Source organism: Melampsora larici-populina, assembly GCF_000204055.1.
Source record: "Melampsora larici-populina 98AG31 unplaced genomic scaffold MELLAscaffold_65, whole genome shotgun sequence".
In the NCBI taxonomy this organism is placed as follows: Eukaryota; Fungi; Basidiomycota; class Pucciniomycetes; order Pucciniales; family Melampsoraceae; genus Melampsora; species Melampsora laricis-populina.
The window spans coordinates 130425-150616 of record NW_006768829.1 but is presented as its reverse complement, the minus strand read 5'-3'; the positions used below and the strand labels follow the sequence as shown (position 1 = coordinate 150616).

At 36.6% G+C, this 20192-nt stretch overlaps 3 protein-coding genes across 3 annotated transcripts; 1 reads left to right on the top strand and 2 right to left on the bottom strand.

The window, feature by feature from the left end:
- Window positions 1–523: 523 nt before the first annotated feature.
- MELLADRAFT_118210 (uncharacterized protein) lies at window positions 524–2169 on the top strand (the record flags this gene model as incomplete). The annotated part of the gene is made up of 5 exons (XM_007416895.1): window positions 524–527; window positions 639–832; window positions 1048–1205; window positions 1309–1816; window positions 1906–2169. 5 exons carry the CDS (start codon window positions 524–526, stop codon window positions 1936–1938), a joined length of 897 nt encoding a protein of 298 aa, XP_007416957.1.
- A 555-nt stretch (window positions 2170–2724) lies between these two features.
- MELLADRAFT_94067 (uncharacterized protein) lies at window positions 2725–4186 on the bottom strand (the record flags this gene model as incomplete). The annotated part of the gene is made up of 5 exons (XM_007416857.1): window positions 2725–3048; window positions 3145–3302; window positions 3436–3595; window positions 3691–4020; window positions 4115–4186. The coding sequence occupies 5 exons, from the start codon at window positions 4184–4186 to the stop codon at window positions 2725–2727; spliced, it is 1044 nt and encodes a 347-aa protein (XP_007416919.1).
- Window positions 4187–10655: 6469 nt separating this feature from the next.
- MELLADRAFT_40072 (uncharacterized protein) lies at window positions 10656–11761 on the bottom strand (the record flags this gene model as incomplete). The annotated part of the gene is made up of 3 exons (XM_007416825.1): window positions 10656–10960; window positions 11029–11372; window positions 11469–11761. The coding sequence occupies 3 exons, from the start codon at window positions 11759–11761 to the stop codon at window positions 10656–10658; spliced, it is 942 nt and encodes a 313-aa protein (XP_007416887.1).
- Between the last annotated feature and the right edge of the window lie 8431 nt (window positions 11762–20192).

Sequence of the window (20192 nt, the reverse complement as noted above, 5' to 3'; positions counted from 1 at the left end):
TAAATCAATTTCAAGTAATAATACTTTCACTGTTTAAAAGAGTGTTTATCATCAAGTTTCCAGAGTTTGTGCTACAAAAGCGGATTCTGGATTAAGGATTGAATCTTTATTTGAAGAAGAGAGAAAGAAGGATTTTTGACCAGAAGTCCTAAGATTCAGATGGCCAACACGGTGTGCGTCACACCGTATTAGTTGTCATCTGAAACGAGATCTCTCAAGGAGTACTCAAAAGATTCACCTGGCAGGATTTCCAAAGAGGCCATGTGAGGTGATTTACTTTTTGAAGAACTCGTCAATAACTCAAGTTAAGCCACAGATAGATTGTGAATTGAGAATAGTTGATTGGAAAGAGAACACATCTCATGGAGTGGAAGCCATTTTCAGAATTTGAAGCACAGCAGGACGGCGGCCCCGATGATTCGGTCCGATCGAGAGTTGTATTTCGATCTGATTACTGGGAGTGGTGTTGCTGATAAGTAACTTCAAACTGCTCAACACTTCAACACACTTCATTCAAAAAAACATGGGTAAGCATTCATTTCTTCATTATCAATCAAACCATCAAACCATCAAACCATCAAACCATCAAACCATCAAACCATCAAATCACTAATGATGTTTTCTAAACTGATCAACAGTCTTACTCTTAACAATCGGTGATCTTCATATACCACTTAGAACTCATGATTTACCTTTAAAATTTAAAAAGTTATTGGTGCCAGGTAAGATTGGTCAAATAGTTTGTACTGGTAATGTTTGTGATAGAGAAACTTGGGAATATCTACGTTCGATTGCACCTGATGTTAGAGGTGTAAGAGGTGATTTTGATGAGGTTAGTCTTTCCTATATATCTTGAATTCTTAACTAATGACTTCCTTCTCAAGAACATTTTTTTCTTTCTTGAATATCTCTAAAAAAAATCAAAGCTCAAACAAAAATATTATTCTTCATATCCTTTTCTTCTTCTCTTCTTATCAACATCAATTTTGTTTCTTCTATAAATCCCAATCAAACAAATTTCTACATTTTCTTTTGGACCGATTATAGACACCTAATCTACCACCTTCTCTTACTCTACAACATGGATCACTCAGAATCGGTGTTCTACATGGTCATCAAATCGTTCCTTTGGGTGATACCGAATCTTTGGCGGCTGCTGCTAGAAAGTTAGATGTGGATGTCTTAGTCACAGGTGCGACTCATAGGTAAGAGATACTCTATGAATTTGTCTGGCTCAACAAAACCGTAACTAAAAAGTAAATTGATATCTTTGCTTGTTTTTACATGATCTGTTTGGATAAAAAAAAGATTTGAAGCATTCGAATTCGAATCCAAGTTTTTCATCAACCCAGGAAGTGCTACTGGAGCCTTTACACCCATGTGGCCCATCAATCCACCTCTTAGACCTTCAAATACAAATCAATCATCACTCAAATCACCTGTACCTAATTCAACACAACTTAATCCATCTATCCCCAATGAAAAGAGTCCCAACGAAACATCTACACCTACTTCACCCAAACCATCAAGTTTGAATCAAACCCCTTCAAATGAATCTCAAAAACCAAGTAGTCCTCAAAAATCAGATGAAATACGAAACGATGAAACCGTCGGCAAGGAATCTAAAGAATCTGCTCAAGAAATCGATGGATCTGGAAATCCTTTGAATAAAGAACCACCACTTTCAGAAGAAGAGTCAACTGCTTTACTTTATCCTCCAGGTCCGATTCCTAGTTTTGCTTTACTTGATATTCAAGGATCGGTAGTGGTGACATATGTCTATCGTTTAATAGACGGTGAAGTCAAAGTTGAAAAGGTATTTAGATCTTCTTTTGATTCAATCCGATCTCATCAACTAAACCTTTACTGAATGATAATTCTTTGTCCTTGTGAAAATCTCAATAGATTGAATATCGTAAAGAAATGCCCAATGCATAAATTAATACGAAGCCACGCGTCGTACTATGCGCTTTTAATTCGACAATGTATTCACAATCAACTCATGATAGTTTTCTTCTTTGATTTACTTTGTTTTGTCTCCTTCCTTCTTCGATATTCAAAGATCTCTCTTCTTTCCTTCACCACCAAAGTGACATGAATTTTGCTTAATCTATCTTTTGATTCATGTTGTGACTGCTTTGAAATGAACGCGTATTTGTACTTTGAAGTAACCTTTGCTGTGAGGTTTTGTGATTGTGGGTTTGGTCGATCCTACAGCAAATGTCGGAAACCTGTCTACCGCGATATCATTTATTGAATTCAATGATGATCGCATTCAGAATTTGGCTGTTGTCAAATAATCAGATGAGGTTCAATTTTAGGGATCTTGGGTTTCAAGAAAAAAAAATCAACTCAATTCGTCAATCACTGACACCACTTCAACGAAAATAAGTCTTCATTGACAAATGAGATGAAAGGTTAGAGAGTGGTAGTTGGTATTGAACCTCATGATGTTCACAAAAGTTTTGTTTACCAAATGGAATGTAAAAGTACATATTTTTGAATTGGATATCATCAAGTAGAAAAGTTAGGAAGTTGAAGCCAAATGAAAAAACATCATGTTGAGAAAATAAATAAAATGTAAACACTAAATACAAAATAATAATTGTGATATATATAACCCATATTCAATCAAATACATAAAACCTAAAAGCAAAATTATCAATGATCGATCCAAAACCAGTTCATTAACTAGCCATCAAGAAAGCATATCAGTTATCTTGATCATTCATTCTGATTTCTCATAATTGCATCAGCCTGACTTTTTTCAGTAGCTTTCTTAAATACTAAATCACCTTCTTCTGACCATTTCTGACGTTGATGTGATTCATACTCATCAGGATAATCTAACCATCTTTCTTGAATTTCTGATAAACTTTCGATTGGTAAATGAGTGATTCCTAATGATTGATTAGAGTCTTGGTTTGTGGGTTCGTTTGATGAAGTTTGATTTGGTACGGTTTCTTTTAGAAATGAAGATGTGCTTGAAGAATAATAGCCTAGTGCTTTGTCTATTGCTAAAGTTAGTTTTGTCATTGATGCTTTATCCTATAAAATCATGATGATTTATAATAATTTAAAACCAAAATCTTTAGTCTTTTTAAACTGCCTGAGATTTCAAAAAGGTAAAGCAAATTGACATACTTCTACGTATAAAGTTTCGAATCCTACTAAATTGAAATCTTCAATTAAATCAATCATAGCACGATTCAATTGACTAAATTTAGGAGTAGTTTGTTGATCTAGAAGTGGTAAAAGATATGAAAGGTCTTGAACATCTGTATAAAAATCTAAATTTAATTCTAGAAAAAAAAATCATTCAAGTTTTCGAAGTTCGAAGATTATATAAAAAAACCAAAAGTAAAACAATGTCAGTTTATCAACGAGAAGAAAAAGTACAAGGAAATGAAGAGGTAAGAAAAAGGGTTTCCTTACTAAACTCTTCATTGAGACCTTTAAGAAGATCGATTTTACTTAAGACATTGATATGAGGAAGTCCTAAATTAAGCATAGCTTTTAAGTTAAGTAAAACGATTGAAACGTATTTTGCTGCATCCACAATATGAGTAGCATCAGTTAATTGGACAACAGCTAGCTTGTTGAAGAAAAAAAATAAACAAATCAAAAGGATCTCATCAATTTCTAAAGAAAAAAGAATACGAAGAATGTAAGAATTAATCATCCACATACCCTCCAATCTAATTTTTCTAATTTATGTAAAATGTTTTTAAGACTTTGATGATCAGTAGAAAGTTCAATTTGACCAGGTAAATCAAGTACAATAAAAGGATCGATTTCTTGATCATCATTAATCTTAAGTTTTTCAATTAACCAATCTAAATGATTTTCAAGATATTCTAAACAAAATAAAATCGATCCATTCGGTCCTAATCGATTATAAACCATCACTTCTTTTAAATTAATTAATTCTCTAATATCTATACTTGTTTCATATGGGATTTCTAGTACGGCTGGATCTAAATTAATTATAATTGATTTTCTTCCAATGGCTTTGAAATACTTGATAAATGTTTTTTGACGAAAATAATCGATGCATTAGTTAAGAGATTAAATCTGAAAGTAAAAGATTTTCTTTTGGTATGGATTTACTTACTTGTTGTAATCCCCAACAATATGTTGTTTTTCCGGATCCAGGTGGACCAATCACGACTTGTCCGAATCCCATTTTGTCTTGATTTGATTCGATGGAGTATGAAGTAGAAGAACAAGGGATGAACAACAAATTTCCCAATTGAGTCACACTCCATAGGGTATCGACTATCGGGTCTAACCCGAGCTCCCGAGCCTCGAATCCGCCACGGATCTTCAAAACGAGGCTCAAACGAGGTACCGGCTTCAAACCACACAGTCTCACTGTTCACAGGAGTCTTGGAGATGGTGTGATCACAGATGACTTTTTGTTCCAATATCTATCTTGCCAAATTGGTCATTATGAGCCTCCCAATGTGCCCATTTGCCTTTTTTAGCATTGAACACATCACTGATAACCAATTGAGCTCGATCACTGCTATTTTTTTTGTTTCAATTTCATGTTGAGATGAGCTGAGAAAGCCATGGAAGCTACAATCTCCAAGTCATCCACTCACAACACCTCCATCCTCTGGTCAAAAATTAACCAGAATTCTTACTACTCACAAAGATCATTTGATAATAGATGTTCTCTTGGTATGACTTAACTCTGGCAAAATTATCCAAGTTCAACTGACTGTTTGTTATTGCAAGAGATTCACAAAAATAAAATATGATTAATAGATACTGTAAAAGTTAAACCATACCAAATATCAAATTTTGATGGGAAACAAGTCAAGTATGAATTTCATAAAGTGATAAACACAACCTCAAGCTCACAGTAAGAATTTCATACACAAAGATTGATCACAAATCAAAGGAACAATAGACAACAACCAAACTGATAGGAACTAAAGATTGAATCTCAGCTTTGATGGACCTACAAGAGCAATCTCAAAGTATTAACCCAGTAACACCTAACACCCAATCATTGAAGTGCACATTGTATTGGGCCCAATAGCGGCTGGTGGTGTAGCCACTATGTGAGATTAGAGGTTACATTAAAGTATGTGTCATGACTCTAGCCGCTAGTAAAATCAAATATTTAGACTTGTGATCTTCAAGTAACCACTGGCCTTCCCTTTTCAATTGTGACTTGGTAAAATGCAATGTGTTTTTAATTGGATTAATATTGGGTAAATAAGCTGCCAAATGGATGACAAGAATTCCAGAATTTCTTGGACAAGCTCAAGAATCCTTCCTCTGTGGTGAAGTTGATCATTGTCTAATATGAGCATTGAGTAGGGAGCTGGAGATGTGGTCATGGCAGGAAGCTAGAATTGACGATAAATCTAAACACCAGAATAAATTATGACTTGATGGAGAGCACAGATATAATTTCTTACCAAGTCATTTCTGAGAAAGAGATCCATGTCAATCCTGTGGACAGGACCTTCTATCACCACCCCTGTGATCATCCCCTGCTGGCTTACTGCAGGGAGTAATGTCCAATGAGATTGCTTGGTGTATGACACACCTGGCATTTGGTTTTTGAACCATGCTTAACCCAACTATGTTTTTGAGTGGCATCACAGCTCACAACACAACTTTCATCTGGAAGTCAGAACAAGTTAGCAATCAGATCAAAGAACAAGTAAAAACAGATCAACTATGTACCAATAAAAACTGAATATTCTGGTGGGATTCAAGCCAACTGCACCATAAAGTCTGTCCATGCCTAAGGGACTGATTTGGATGAACAGCGCAAGTAACCAAAAGACATAACCCTAGGTGGTTGCAGACTTCTTGTGATAAGGTTGCACAAGAGATGCTCAAATCTGTCAAATCAGGGAGCAGTTTTTGCAACTTGTCCAAGTAAATCAAGGGACAATCATTCACTAGAGCCTAAAGGATGGTGAATGATTGTCAGAAAAGATGTGAGGTTGACCAATACACTTTTGGACTCCATGGTTGGTCAGACCAAATATTCATTTCCATTGGAAGATTGAAACCAGAGAAATGGAAGTGCATAGGCAGAAGTTGAAATTGGCAAGGGGAACATTATTCCTGGCCAACTGAGTAGCCAGGAGATTGATGTCTTGTGATTGTTGTCTCCTATCCATGTTTGAGGGTACAAAATAACAGGTGCTCAGATGAATGGAAAGAAACTCAAGAATGGGAATGGGGAGCAGTGTGAGGGAAAACAATTCAATCAATGGGGTTCACCCCAACAAGTAGAAAAAAGGAAACAAGAATAACAAAGAGTACCTCTGGCATGGAATACATGAACATAAGCCCATCTCAAACCTGACATGGTTCTAAAAAACCTGGTTGACCCAGTTGACTTTTGGCTGGGATCTGTCAACAAATGTGAACTTTATATAAAACATTACTGCCAAAAAGTAACTGGGTCAACCAGGTATTTTTGGAAGCAGGTCAGGTTTGAGAGGGGCTTTAGTTCCCAAAATTGCCAAAAAACCACCCAAAATCCAATGAGCTCTAAGCCAAATCCTGACCACATCTAGGGTGTCAGCCCTGAGCCCTGATTACACGACCACGGGCTAACAGTTACATATGTAATATTACATTATTGTATAAATCCATAAGTACATCTCACGGCTCAGTGTCAAGAGCCACATAAACACATCTCTCCAAAACTTTGGAAAACCTTTTTTTGAATAATCACAGAGGAATGGAAATGTGAATACAGGTACAACAACAAAGATCATTTATCACATAGTGATAGAGGTCCACAGTTTTACTGTGATTATTCAAAAAGTTCTGGACAAAAACTATGGCTACAATAGACATCCAATCTATGTTTCTTACTATGTTGTTTAGCAAGCTCACAATTGAATAGTTTGATATGCTGTGAAGATACTATTACCATGGCATCTATCATCTCTCTTATACTTTCTGACATCAAAACCATCCCTGGGCACAGCTGGCCTAGATTCAGACCTCTTGGTTCAGGGAAACAAACAGTGAATTTCAGAAGCATTGAGATGTACAAACATATATACTCACAAGGCCTAAACACATATGTCAATATATCAATGGCCAAGTCTAGTGGTTGTGAGTAAAAGTTGTGCTGTGGTGTAGGACATCTTGTCTTACTACATCTCACTTGCTACCTATATATCAATGTTCATTGGCAATGTATTCATAGGTTGCCAAAAGTTTACATGTGAAGCTTTTTGAACAAATATGTTAATACTGTTGTATCTTAAAAGTGATCAGTGGAAACACCTTACATCATTACATATCCTCAGGAAGGATTAAAATGACTTGATGAGATTCTTGAAATGATAGAGATCACACTTTATCCAGCTCACCAGCTCACCTCATAACCAGTTGTAGTCAGTATTCCTTTGAACATGATCCAATTTCAGCTAGATATGAATATTCCAGTGATGTATACAAGATATCTCACACTGCCAATATAATGGTTACTTCCCACCAAAGACACAACATGATAAGTGATTTCCATTGTTGCTAGGAGGGTAAGGGAAGGCTAGGTGCACATGCAACATTACATACGTGACATAGTTGCAGGGTAAGTACACAGAAGAGAAGAAGAGGAAAATTTTCCTCCTCTCCTTCTCACTGATCCTTACCTGTACCAGTTGACAATATAGCAACAAGTCTCTTCAAGTCGTTTGGCAGCTGGAAAGAGTCAATCTTTAGCACCCACCCACCATCCCTAGGCTAGGACAGGACTCTCTGGTACACTTTCAGGCACTTTATGTAGTTTTAGAGCACTGAGCGGACCAGGGTTTAGACCACTCAGGGCTTCAAATGTAAGCCCTGGAGTGGCCCCCCAGTCCCAATCCCAGCTCAAGGCCCCCCCACACTACTCTCAACTTAGTATAAACTAGGTTAGGGTAGCATAAGGCTGAGAGACCAATAAATAGACAAGAAAGACTTGTAACCTAGTACTTACCCGTATAGTAGAGATGAATGCATTTCTCCAAGGTGAAAAATGATTGCATTTGATGCACAAAATGATCAATCATGCAGAATTAATGCACAAAAATCTGGATTGAATTTAATCATTTTTCACTTTGGAGAAACATATTATATTTGCAGTGTCAATGGACTGGTTTCTGTGTTGGAATTGTTGAGGAGCACATCAAGAAAGCTTACTAAACTTGCTTGGAAGTTGACAATGAGGTACCTGTGTATGTTGGATAACAATTCAACAAGACAATTCAAATGTTTTATTTTTTTGTTTGTTTCTGTGCATTTGGTTTTGAATTTACAATCAAGCACCGTGTCCGGGTAGTGTTCGCTTGTCAACGAGCGCACACGACTTTCCTTTCTACCTCAAAGGGAGTCAGTGTGCGCTTCTTGACAAACAAACCCTACACGGACACGGTGAAGATTTTTAACAAATTTCAACAATGACTGACTTCTTCAAATCAATTCCAGCCCTTTTGGTAAGTCTACAAAACTTGTTTAGTAGATCACTTATAAGATTCTTTGTAAGATTTCTCATAAGGCCTTGCAGGAAAAATATGAGCAGAAATCAATGAATGGTATGACATTGAAAGACAAATAATGAACTCACCACATGACACCATGTCCTTGTGGCACTTGCCCAACAAAAAGAGCACACGGACAGCCTTTGAGGCACAAAGGCGACTTGTGTGTGCTCATTGATGAGCAAACACCACACGGGCATGGTGTGTGCTGTTGAAAATGCAAAGTGAGGTATGATGGATTGAAACTGGATTTTGTTAGATTTTCAGTAGATTTTTTTTACTGGATTTCATCAAACTTGAATACATTATAAGCCAGTCTCAAAGCAAACCTGGTACACCTGGTTGTCTTTTTGGCTGGGAGGTGTCAAAAATCTCAACTCAATACACAAAGTTACCACCCCAAAAAGCAACTGACTGGGTGTACCGGGTTTGCTTTGAGACTGGCTGTTTTTGTCACCATTCAAGGGTCTCAAAATAAAAAAAAACTCTCCATAGAAATTAAAAATCTATTTTCCATCTGTATGGATCTCAATTATTCTCAAAGTTAAAACCCCTATAATTTCTAGACAGACCTCCAATCTTATATTTCACAAACTCTTCAAAAACTGTCCTTGTAATAGACAATAATACTGATCAAAAAAACTTTTTCTTATGGAGTTAAGAATTATTTGAAGTTTAAGTGATTTTACATCTTATATCAGGTAATATCATTTCCCCAAACTTCCAACCAAACTTTACCATATCAAACATCTAGGTCCTTTTCAAAAACAAACCAAAACAAAAACAAACAATTTTCTACAGATGATCTATTACACAAGACCTTCCTTACCAGTCGACTCCAACCAGTATACATTTACTTTTTTTTACCAAATTCATGTCAGCCATACACTGAAGCCATAATAATTCAATCTTTGAAAGAAAAAAAACTTTTGGTTTTATTCATTTTGTAATTTAGTGTAATAAAAGATAAATCTTGATGATGATTTTGGTGATGATTTATTAAAAAGTTTCAGATGTAATCAAAAAAATATATACAGATTGAACAACCCATCAACAAACTTAATAAAAGAATGAATATCATATTTCATTTACAAACACACACATACAACACAGTTGACACATAATATCAAATTCATCCTCCACTAACACACCATACCAAAAAATCAAAATCCCTTTCCCTCATGCACCAGTACTAGTAAACTAGTAAACTGACTCTGTACTACAAAACCCCAACTTAACCCAAAACAAATGTGTGTGTGTTTTTTTTGGGGGGGAGAAGTAAAAACCATTTTTTTCACAAGATAAAAAAAAATTAATTTTTTTTATTGTATATCAAAAAAATATGCCAATAAGAAGACAAAAAAACAAGAGAAAGAAAAAAACACAAGAAGAAAATTCACAACTTGATAAAAAATAAAGAAAAAAATCACACTAACACACAACACACTAACACACAAGACACAAGACAACACACAGACACAACACAGACACAACACAAATAAGTTTTGATTTTTTATATTGATGACTACTTTTAATAAGAAACATAAGACGTAGAACCCCAATCAAAAAAAAATGAACACACACACACAGAGAGACAAAAGAGAATGAGACTCCCAAGAGGTTTTTCATTAAGAACTTATAAAATTTTCTTTCTACTACTTTACTAACTTTGACTCTCATCAACTACAAAAAATGAAAACACTCAAACACTCAAACACTCAAGTAAACACTCAAACACTCAAGTAAACACTCAAACACTCAAGTAAACACTGAAACAATCAATCAAACAATCTAACACTTAAACAATCTAACACTTAAACACTCAAAGATAAGAAAAGAAAAGAATTTTTTAAAAAAAGAAAACACTTCCACAAAAAAAACAAAAAAAGAAATTAAAAAAGATCATGTGAATGTAAAAATGTAAAGATGTAAAGATGTAAATGAAAAAGATGAAAATACGAAGATAAATCACATATTCAATCAACCAAAAAAAATGAGAAAAGTTTTAAAAGATAAAGAAGCGAGGAAATAAAAAGTCAAAATAAAAAAGTTGTAAAAAACCAAATCAAGATCCACGCAAAAAACCCTCAATATTTATCAAAAAGACGAACCCCCCTCATCTGGCACCTTCTATCTATACCTCTATAAGACCTCCAAAGAAGCGACCCAAGAATCCTTCAAGACTTCCTCAATATAAACCCGATGTTCCGGTTCAGGTGACCAAATCTTTTTAATAATCAATCTAGATTCTTTAATCAAATTCGAAATCGGTGGTGGTGAGTTTGTACCTGATTCGAATGCTTGTAAATAAATTTGAAAACTTGGATCATTCTTCTTGGCTACTCTCCATGGTAATTCTTGCATACAACAACAGTAATAAACTATTCCACATGCCCAAACGTCTACTAATCTTGCATCATATTCTTTTCTTTCAAACATTTCTTTGGCTACAAATAAAACAAACAGATTAGATTGATGAACAGGGTTTTTGTTTCGTTGGGAAAAGACAACTTACGTAAATAAGGTTCAGAACCACAAAGACCTTTACTAAGATGAGTCGATTTTTCCCAACACATTCTAAAGACATCCGAAACCCCAAAATCAGTAATCTTGATCTTCCCCTTTCCATCCAACAACAAATTCTCCGGTTTGATATCCCGATGAGCCACTCCCATTCGATGTAAATAATCTACACCTAATAAGATTTGTTTAAAGTATGAATGAATCTCTAATTGGTTCATCGATCCTCTTTTGATAGCTGCATATAAATCTCCTCCTGGACAATATTCCATCACTTCACACCAATGTTGATTTTCATCTTGTACTAAATCAACAGTCTCTACTATGTTTTCATGATGACTTTAAATTATAAAAACATCAAGTCAGAAGAAAGACAAAAAGGTTGATTAGTTTTTGAATTATCGAGAATTGTGAAAGAATGAATGGATTACTAACAGAGTAGAAGAGATACAAAACTCGCTCGTCAATTTCTTAACATATTCCTTTTCACTTTCATTCTTTCTACGTTTACGAAACTCTTTAACCGCATAAAGCTTATCAGTTCCTCTATCCCATTTATGTGCCAATCGAACCACAGCCGTAGCACCTTTTCCAATCGCTGCTTTTTCACATACACCATACTTTTTCAATAAGGTACTTGTACCGGCTTGTGATTCTGATTTACCATCTTCCGATCTGGCTCCTTTTGATGAAGAGGATGGTTTTCTTCCCAACTTGCCTCCTACCATTTCTCTTAATTTAGATGATGATGATAAAACAACGACTTTTTCTTCTGGATTCGTTGGTTTTTCATTAGCTGTAGTCCGAACACTTGCATTCAAAAGTTTACTTGCAAGTCCTTCAGGAGCCGTTGCCTTTTTGATCCCATTATTAGCTTCACCGATTATTTTACTATTTGTTTGAGCTCCGTTTGGTTTGTTACCAAGAGTAGATCCAGCAGCCGAATGATTGGATGCTTGACGTGAAAGGAATCCCATCATACTATTGCCTGTTTCAGCTCCATGATTGGAACCACCTCCATCTGATCGTTTATCACTCGACTTACGTCCCAAGATTGTCGATTTCTTATTATTACTCTCTCCACTTTCATTTCCACTATTACCTCCATCTACACTCGTACCATGTCCTCCTATACCTCCTTTACTGTCTACTTTTAAGTCTCCACTATGGGCTCGTTTTTCAAATAGTTTTCCAAATACACTTTTACGTTCAGGTTGAAGTTGAGATTTCTATTGATTTTCAACCAAACGTAACAGAATCAGTGATGTGAAATAGGTAAGAAAACAGATGAAAGAAAAAAAAGGAACTCAGAACGGTTTGTGCTTCAGCAGGTTTGGTAGCCACATCTAGTTTAGTCGTAGGAGCTAGTTTAGGAGCATGTGAACCTAATGCAGAATGTGATCTTGGACTTGTACCCCGAGTAGGAGATGCAAAGGTAGTATGTAAGTTTTGAGTAGGAGTTTGATTGGTAGGAGTGATAATCGATTGAAGAATAGGTTGGTTGTTGGGATTGATGATGATTTTAGATTCATTGAGAGTATGAATTGAATTTGGATCTGAACTTAATAGATGATGATAAATCGGTTCAGTTTCAAGTTGATTCGGTTGCTGAGTCGCGATGATGTGTTTAGCAATAGGAACCGTCATGGCTGGAGTGAGAGTAGTTTGATTGTTGTTGTTGATTTGATCAAGAGTAGCTTGGTTGTTATTGATTTGCTGAAGATTAGATTGATCTACTTCAAGTTTGATTGAAGCTTGACGAGGAGTAAGAGAAGAAGAATGTAAAGAGAGTTGATTGAGAGGGTCTAAGATCTCAAAAGGAGGAGAAGAATCAATCGGAGAGACCAAGGTAGGAGTACTTTGAGAATGGTTGTTGTGATGAGTAGAAGTACCTTCTAACCAATCTGCAACAGTAGGAGAGTTATGATCTTGTTCATTGTTGATAGTTAGATTGTTAGTTAAGAGTGAGTGATCTAAAGTTAAATTCATACAGTTTGAATCTTGAGGATGAGGATGAGGAAGAGTAGATTGAGGATTGGGAGAATGAGGAGATTCAGGTTTTGTGATGGGTTGTAGATTGATTAAAGAAGGTAATTGTAGTGGAGAAGAAGTAGAAGAATTAGAATTAGAAGTGATAGAAGAAGAACAAGTTGAAGGTACAGTTGAATTTGAATTTGAGTTGGGTAAGATTAACAAGTTATGATCAATGGTTGGAGTTTCAGTTGATGATGGATTTGGTTGAGACATGATTTGATGGTTTAGATTGAGATGAATTTGATGAGTAGTGATTGGATTGAGTTGATGATTTGATGATGATGGTAAAGGAGGTAAAGAAGAGAATGATGATTGATTTTGATTTTGATTTGATGATTGATGATTGATAAGAGTGATGGTAATAGTAGTAGTAGTAGTAGTAGTGTTAGTGTTGTTGTTGTTATGTTGATGAAGTGAATCGGTTACAATCATAAATTGATAAAGTCGAGATAATACTTTAATTAAAAATCCTATCTTTTCAATCAAACTTGGATTTAAATCTCGAAGACTAATGATCTGATGACCAGTGGTTCGATTTCCTTGTTGACTATTCTCTTGTTGATTTTGAATCGATTCTTTTGATTTTGATTTTAATTTTGATTTTGGTTGATTTTTAAATTTTAATAATTTCAGTTTTTCTCTTTTCAAAGTCAAACCATCCAAAGTGAAATTTCAAATCAAACAGTCAAATCGATTTCAGGTTTCGTCCGTCCGTTGGGTTCAGTACAGTAATCAAGTGTAATCAGTAAATCAGTCATCAGTTCAGTTCATTTGGGTTTGGGTTTGAGTTTAGTTTGTTTGTTATTTTATTCATCAATCATGTTGATCAATATTTAGGTTTATTATGATGATGATGATGATGATGATGATGTCATCACAATCCATACAACCCAAACCAAAACCAAAACCACAAACCAAGAAATCAATAGAAAAAGGAAAAGAAAAAGAAAATCAAAATCAAATCCGTTAATAATTCTCTCTTTTCCTTTTCCAAGGTATTTCGAAGCACTCGAGTTTCAATAAACAACCCTAACTTCGAGTAATGAAAAAACCTCAATTCACTCACCTTTGAAAATCAGTTTCTTGATCATGATCAAACTCATCTTGACTTTTCTCATCATTCTCATCTTGTTTTGTAACTTGAAATTTTAAATTCGAATGTGATCTTCTTTCAAACACTTTACTTATCTTTCTTTTAATCGAAATCAATGAAAGTTTTCGTTTCATTTTCTATAAAATCAAAATCAAAACCAAACAACTCTAGAATCAGAACAAGAAAAGCGAACAATTTCAAAAAGAGATTGAAAACTTACTGATCTTGTGTATGTGTGCGTGTGTTGTTGACTTGGTTTAACGGGTTGGTTCTTTTGGTATTCAATTGAATTTACTTGATTTCCTTCTTTACTTAAAAGACTCGTGATCTCGTACCAGCGAAAGTTGAATAGAAAGAAATCTAGACGATATATAAAAAGGGAATCTATAGATTCTTTAAAGGATGACGCATTCAACCAATATATATATTCCAAGAAAACCTATTTAGAAATAGGAGTGATAAACTTATACGTAAAAAGAAAAGAATGGATCTGTTTGGGTTTGATCAATCAAGAAATGATGAAAAGTCAAGAAATCTACAAACAGAAAACCAAGATAAGTTCTCAAGAAAAGTGTGTAAGAATGATCCCGATTCTCAGCTATCTATGATCTGTGTTTTAAAAGATCTTTTAAGCAAGACTCATGAGTATGTTACTATAGAGCTTTTGAATCGATCGATCTCTTTTACGTTACGGTTTAGAGTCTTCAGCTAGGAAACCAGTCTTGACCTTCACTCTAATGAAAGTTTTATAGAATTTCCTATCTATCTATCTACGTATCTCCTTTGTTAAAATCAAAATCAGATTGATATAGAATCAAAGAAAAAAATGGATGGATCAAATGTAATACGGGAAAAGGATTCGAGTTGTACTATATAACAAGTTTAAATGATCAGCTGAGTTTTAGTTATTTAATGATCTCAAGCTCAACACACTTTCTTCCGAAATCCTTGAAACTTCATTCGAAGTCTTGTATCACACAAAGGCAATTCCTCGACCTATACCTTGTCCCCCCCCAAAAAAAAGTCAAGCTCATCTTCAAAGTTACAAAACCAAAGTTCTTATCATGAGAAAAAAAAATTCCTTATCTATACCTAAAACTTCTTTTTTGAGAAATTCTATTCAAAACCGGTTTCAAAGAATATACTTAACGTTATTTTCAGACTTGTGTCTTTCCTTGGATGACATGTCTTCTGTTATCTTTTAAAATTGCCTCATCTGACTGCGTGAAACAATGAATCGAGTCTTGCAGTTGGTCTTGGCGACATCGCTTGAAGTGTATGCACTCACATGATCCAACAAAGAAACACATAGGACGATTCACGACTGACAAAAAAAACTCGGTTTGATAAACGGATCAAAGTGTATGTTGTATTGTATGCCAAGAAATGATGAATGGAAAGATAAACTTGAATGATCAATCTTCAATCGATCCATAACTTGTACCCCTCTCTGTTTCTCTGTCTGTCTCTCTGAAATAAAAGTGGAGAAGAATTCAATAGAACGTGTTGGTTAGTTTGTATGACATATCATAGAGATCTGACGATGGGTTTGTGAAAAGTTGGTTTTGCTTGAGTTTTAAAATATGTACGGGTAAAGTAAAAGGCATCAAGTTATTTTTTGTGTTCTGGCGAACAATAGCAAACAATTGATGATCCTTGAGATAAATTTCCTTTGTTTTGTTGACTTTTACTTTTTTAGGTATGTACATACATGCATTATTTCCGAACGAGGAATACAAAGATCAAATCATCAAAAAAATCTTCCCTGCTGTTTTTCTTTTACCTCTGCTTCCAAATTCAATCTGAAGGGATACATAAAAGGTTGTCCATAAATGATTTGATGATCTTTTTTTTTGGAATTCGGTATTACATTTTGGATATCAATTTCATGAATGGAGATTGGAAGGAAAAATCAAATCTTCAATCACTTTACTCAAAGTCTTTATTTTCAAAGTATCCATTTACCAAACTTAACAAAATCCCTCACATACGGTCAAACCCAAAGCCTGCGTAGGGACTTTACAACGCGCAATGTGGCTCTCCTGGCGTTAGAGGTTGTGAGTCTTGATACATAGGGGAAGAAAGGAATGAAAAACTTTTGCTACACAAAAGGTTTTCAAATTTCCTCATGAGTAATGGAAGTCTTGCCTCTTCCGGGCAAGACTCTCTATTCAGATCTTCCTTATCTTGAACCCTTCTCAAGATTCTACTGTTGTCCAAATTGTGTCTTTTTGATTTTTACATACAACAATCTCATTTGACCTCTGCTTTGGATTTTTGAAAATCAAAGATCTGCTTGCATTTTTGGGCATCAATGAAAACTTGAGAACAGCTCCAGATATGGATGATTTGAGTTGAGGGTTTTACTCAGAAGCAGCAGGACTTGAATTTCCCCAAGTAGGGATTGGAAAAGTCTTCTGCTGCAAAACTTTTTCATTGAGTCCTTTTTTCCCCTATTAAATCTCACACCAGGAGAGCCATGTTGGGTGTAAGCTCTACACAGGCTTTGGGTTTTACCACATGAAAAACCAGGCCCAGACAGGAAAAAGTAAGATCTCTTGGTCCTTGCCACTGGCCAGGTACTTACTTTGTACAAAGCCTGGTCAGCCACCCATTTGGCTATCAGGTGCCACCTAGGATCATCTCAATGTTCAAACCAACAGCCACATCAGTGTCATGTTGGTGAGGAACTTAACTAATTCCCCAGCTGGACCTAACCACCAACTCCAGCATGGGACTTAGGACTTACACCCAAAGTTGGAATCTTGGCATGAGTTCTGTTGGATTTTTTTGCAAATTATTGCATTTCACATACTTGCCAATCTCACTGATGAAGGCTCTCTTAGTTTCCAATGAACAAGAAGCACACCCTTCCCTTCTATATTTTGCCACTCTTGGCTTCTCACTACCACAAATCCACAAAAATTAATCTCAAATCATGCATTTAGGGCTAAACTCAAGGCCCAAGCGGGATGATGAAATTTAGATGCTACATGTCAGAATCCTTGTGGTCAAACCCAAAAGCCATGTGATTAAAAAGCAGTTTGCACTGAGCAAATGTACTCACAATAACACATTACAAGCCAGACCTCTTGGCCTACTGCTTCAGCACAATGGACACAAATCTGATTACATCAAACAGAGTTAGATGTGTGCTCACCTGGCCTTCAATATACTCTGTATAAAAGTGGTGTCCCACGCCATTGGTGTATAGCAGCCTGTTCATCCTGTTGAGAACCATTCAAATACTGGCTTGGGACTCTCTGTTCTCTCCCTGTCAGTGTCTACAATAAGTCCTGAACTCCAGATTGGTGAAGTCAAAAAAAAACAATGAAGGGACTGGAATGCTGAAATTCCTTGAATTTCCATGCAATGAAAAATGTGATTAACTCTATCAATGAGCAAAGGAGGTTCTAATTTGAGTGGCCGTGGTTTTACTGACTCTAGAGAAAAAAGCAATAATGTGACTGTCAAGCCTTCAGCTTGGATGGCACCTAAGATGTTTGAAACAGCTGTGTGCTGATCAGGATTGGGGGTGTTGGGTTGATTCATGCTCATGGCTATTGAGGAAGTAGATTAGTAGATTTGATGAGCTCTAATCTGAACAGAACAATGCACACCTACTATATATATATATGTAAGTGTATCTAACTCTTGGGGACAAAACACAAGATGTGTTACCCTTGGGACTCTCCTGGGAAATACTCTAATTGTGTGTTCATCAGTGAAGACAAGTTATAGGTTTAGAGCTACCAGACTCATTGGGCCCAGGGATCATTTAGATTGACTTATTGGATGTTTGGCAATCAAGAATTCAAATGTGAATAGCCTGATATGTATCACATGAATAGCTTTCACCCATGCATTTGGATGTGATCAATGGCCAAAGACACAATCCAAATGTGTTTTAGCACTTCAGAAGCACATGGTTGAGTTGTCTGCAAGGGATTCACGTGAATTTAATCAGCAAGCATGACCATGGTAAAGGAGTTACCAGTGGGGTGCTGACTTTGTGAAGCACAAATTGGACATGGTTCAGGTGTGGTAATAATTCAGGTTGCATTTCTTTCTTTGGTGGCCCTCCCATTAGAGGCTTTGATTGTGACTTGAAGAATCCTATATTTACCTGATTGTATCCCATCATACCCTGTGATCATGTCAAATCCACCAATCCCAAAGACAGTAACTCAAACTTTTCAATATGTGAATTCATGAATTCACTTGGGGATAGTACCCCCAAAGAATTTATGGTGACATTCCTGTCATTGAATCATCCAGACCTTTTCCATTCAAATGAAACTTGGCACAGGTTCCAAGCAAAAGTGATCTATTTTTAAGAGCTTTGGCTGGTTGGCTGAAAGCTGCTCAAGTGGCGAGGCTGATTGGGAAGCATGAATATTTGAGGAGGTTGGTGGTGTTTTCTCTTGGACAACAACAAGAAGAGGCACTCATGTTGAGTTAATTGCCTTTGTGCAATGATTTTAAGCTTCAACCATAGTAAACACTCAAGAAATCTCACATGGCCTATACCCAAATGGGTTTTATGTCAGCTCTCATCAAATCACACTGGATTTCTTTGGGAATAGTGCCAAAAAACATTGGGATGAACAAATCAAAAGCAGGATGAACTTTTTACACACCCTCATACACCACAAGAACTCAGGTGCAATGCCCAATGAAACCCCTGTGGACCATGATGATACCCTTCTATCTTCCCAAGAGGATGCTCCACAAACAACTTCCCCAGAGATGCCAGGCAAGTCTGTATTCAATGATGTCATTGACAAGTCAGGTCTTTTATCCTTGGACAACTTGGTATATACACAGCAAAATCCTGCAAACCAAGTAGATTATAAAGTTGAAAAGGTCAGAGACTTGCTCCATCCAAGTGAGATACAGTGTGCTGCTTATGTTCTTCAGGTTTGTAGGTCCCCACAATGGCCTGTCAAATTATGCCAGGGCAACACAATCTCATTTTCCAAGAGCCTCCTGGCATTGACTGGGAGGGTTTGGTGTTGAGTACACAAGCAGCTGTATTCTTGGGCCTCACTACATCCCACACAAGTGTCTACCAATACCGCAATCGCTCCACACAAAAAATGGTGTGTGGAGCGTGTTTGGAGCGGTTTTTGAATGCTCACAACGCTGCCCCATCCTGAGCGCAGCCTGCGCAGCGCCATCACGGGCCAAGATTTTGTGAGCGGAGCCAATCGCTCCGCAAGGGCCCGGGCCCCGGGTTGCTCCGCTATATAGCGGAGCAATAGCCTGTATCCCAGGACCCGATCTGATTGCTGTAATACTACGCCACCATTACCCAAGCGAACCAATTCCACTACCACATCCCAGTATTGGACACATCTTCGAACGATGGAACCAGCATTGTTCCAATCCACCCCTTGGCGAACGAAAACACCCTGGCCAGAATGTGGTTGGTTGTATATGGGCTTTTTTTTAAATTGTTTCGTTCGGTAGGTATCTTTCTTTCATTTATAACCTTCTCATCTCATCGATTACCTCCAAATCAAGATTTATCGTTCTGACACTAACAATCCATCATTTCCTTTTACATCTCATCCATTTTATCACTATGGCTCCCTCCCAAAGACTGTCTCAAAGCTCAACTTCAAGTACCCTTCAGGTACCAGGTCGGTCTTCGGGTAGGACTCTTCGACCACCAAGCCCAGCACGAAAGCAGCCAGGTTTCATTGTACCTCCAAACGACTCTCGTAGCTCTCTCTCTGTACCATCAGCTCCTGAGGATGGCTCGCCTGGTCCTCTTGCTCAACGATCTATGTCACCCCGACCACCAACTCCAAGTCCAACTGGCCAAAGAAAGAACGGGGGTCAAAAGGCTAAGCCAACTGCACAAGGAAAGGTGAGTCTCAATTCGATTCATTTGATCTCAATTCGATTCATTTGATCTATCATGAGATCACATACTGACACTCGAATTCATTTACCTTTCTAGAGTCGTTCATCTACAAGCAAACGTGCGAGATCAGCATCAGCCTGCTCATCAGGCTCATCCCAAT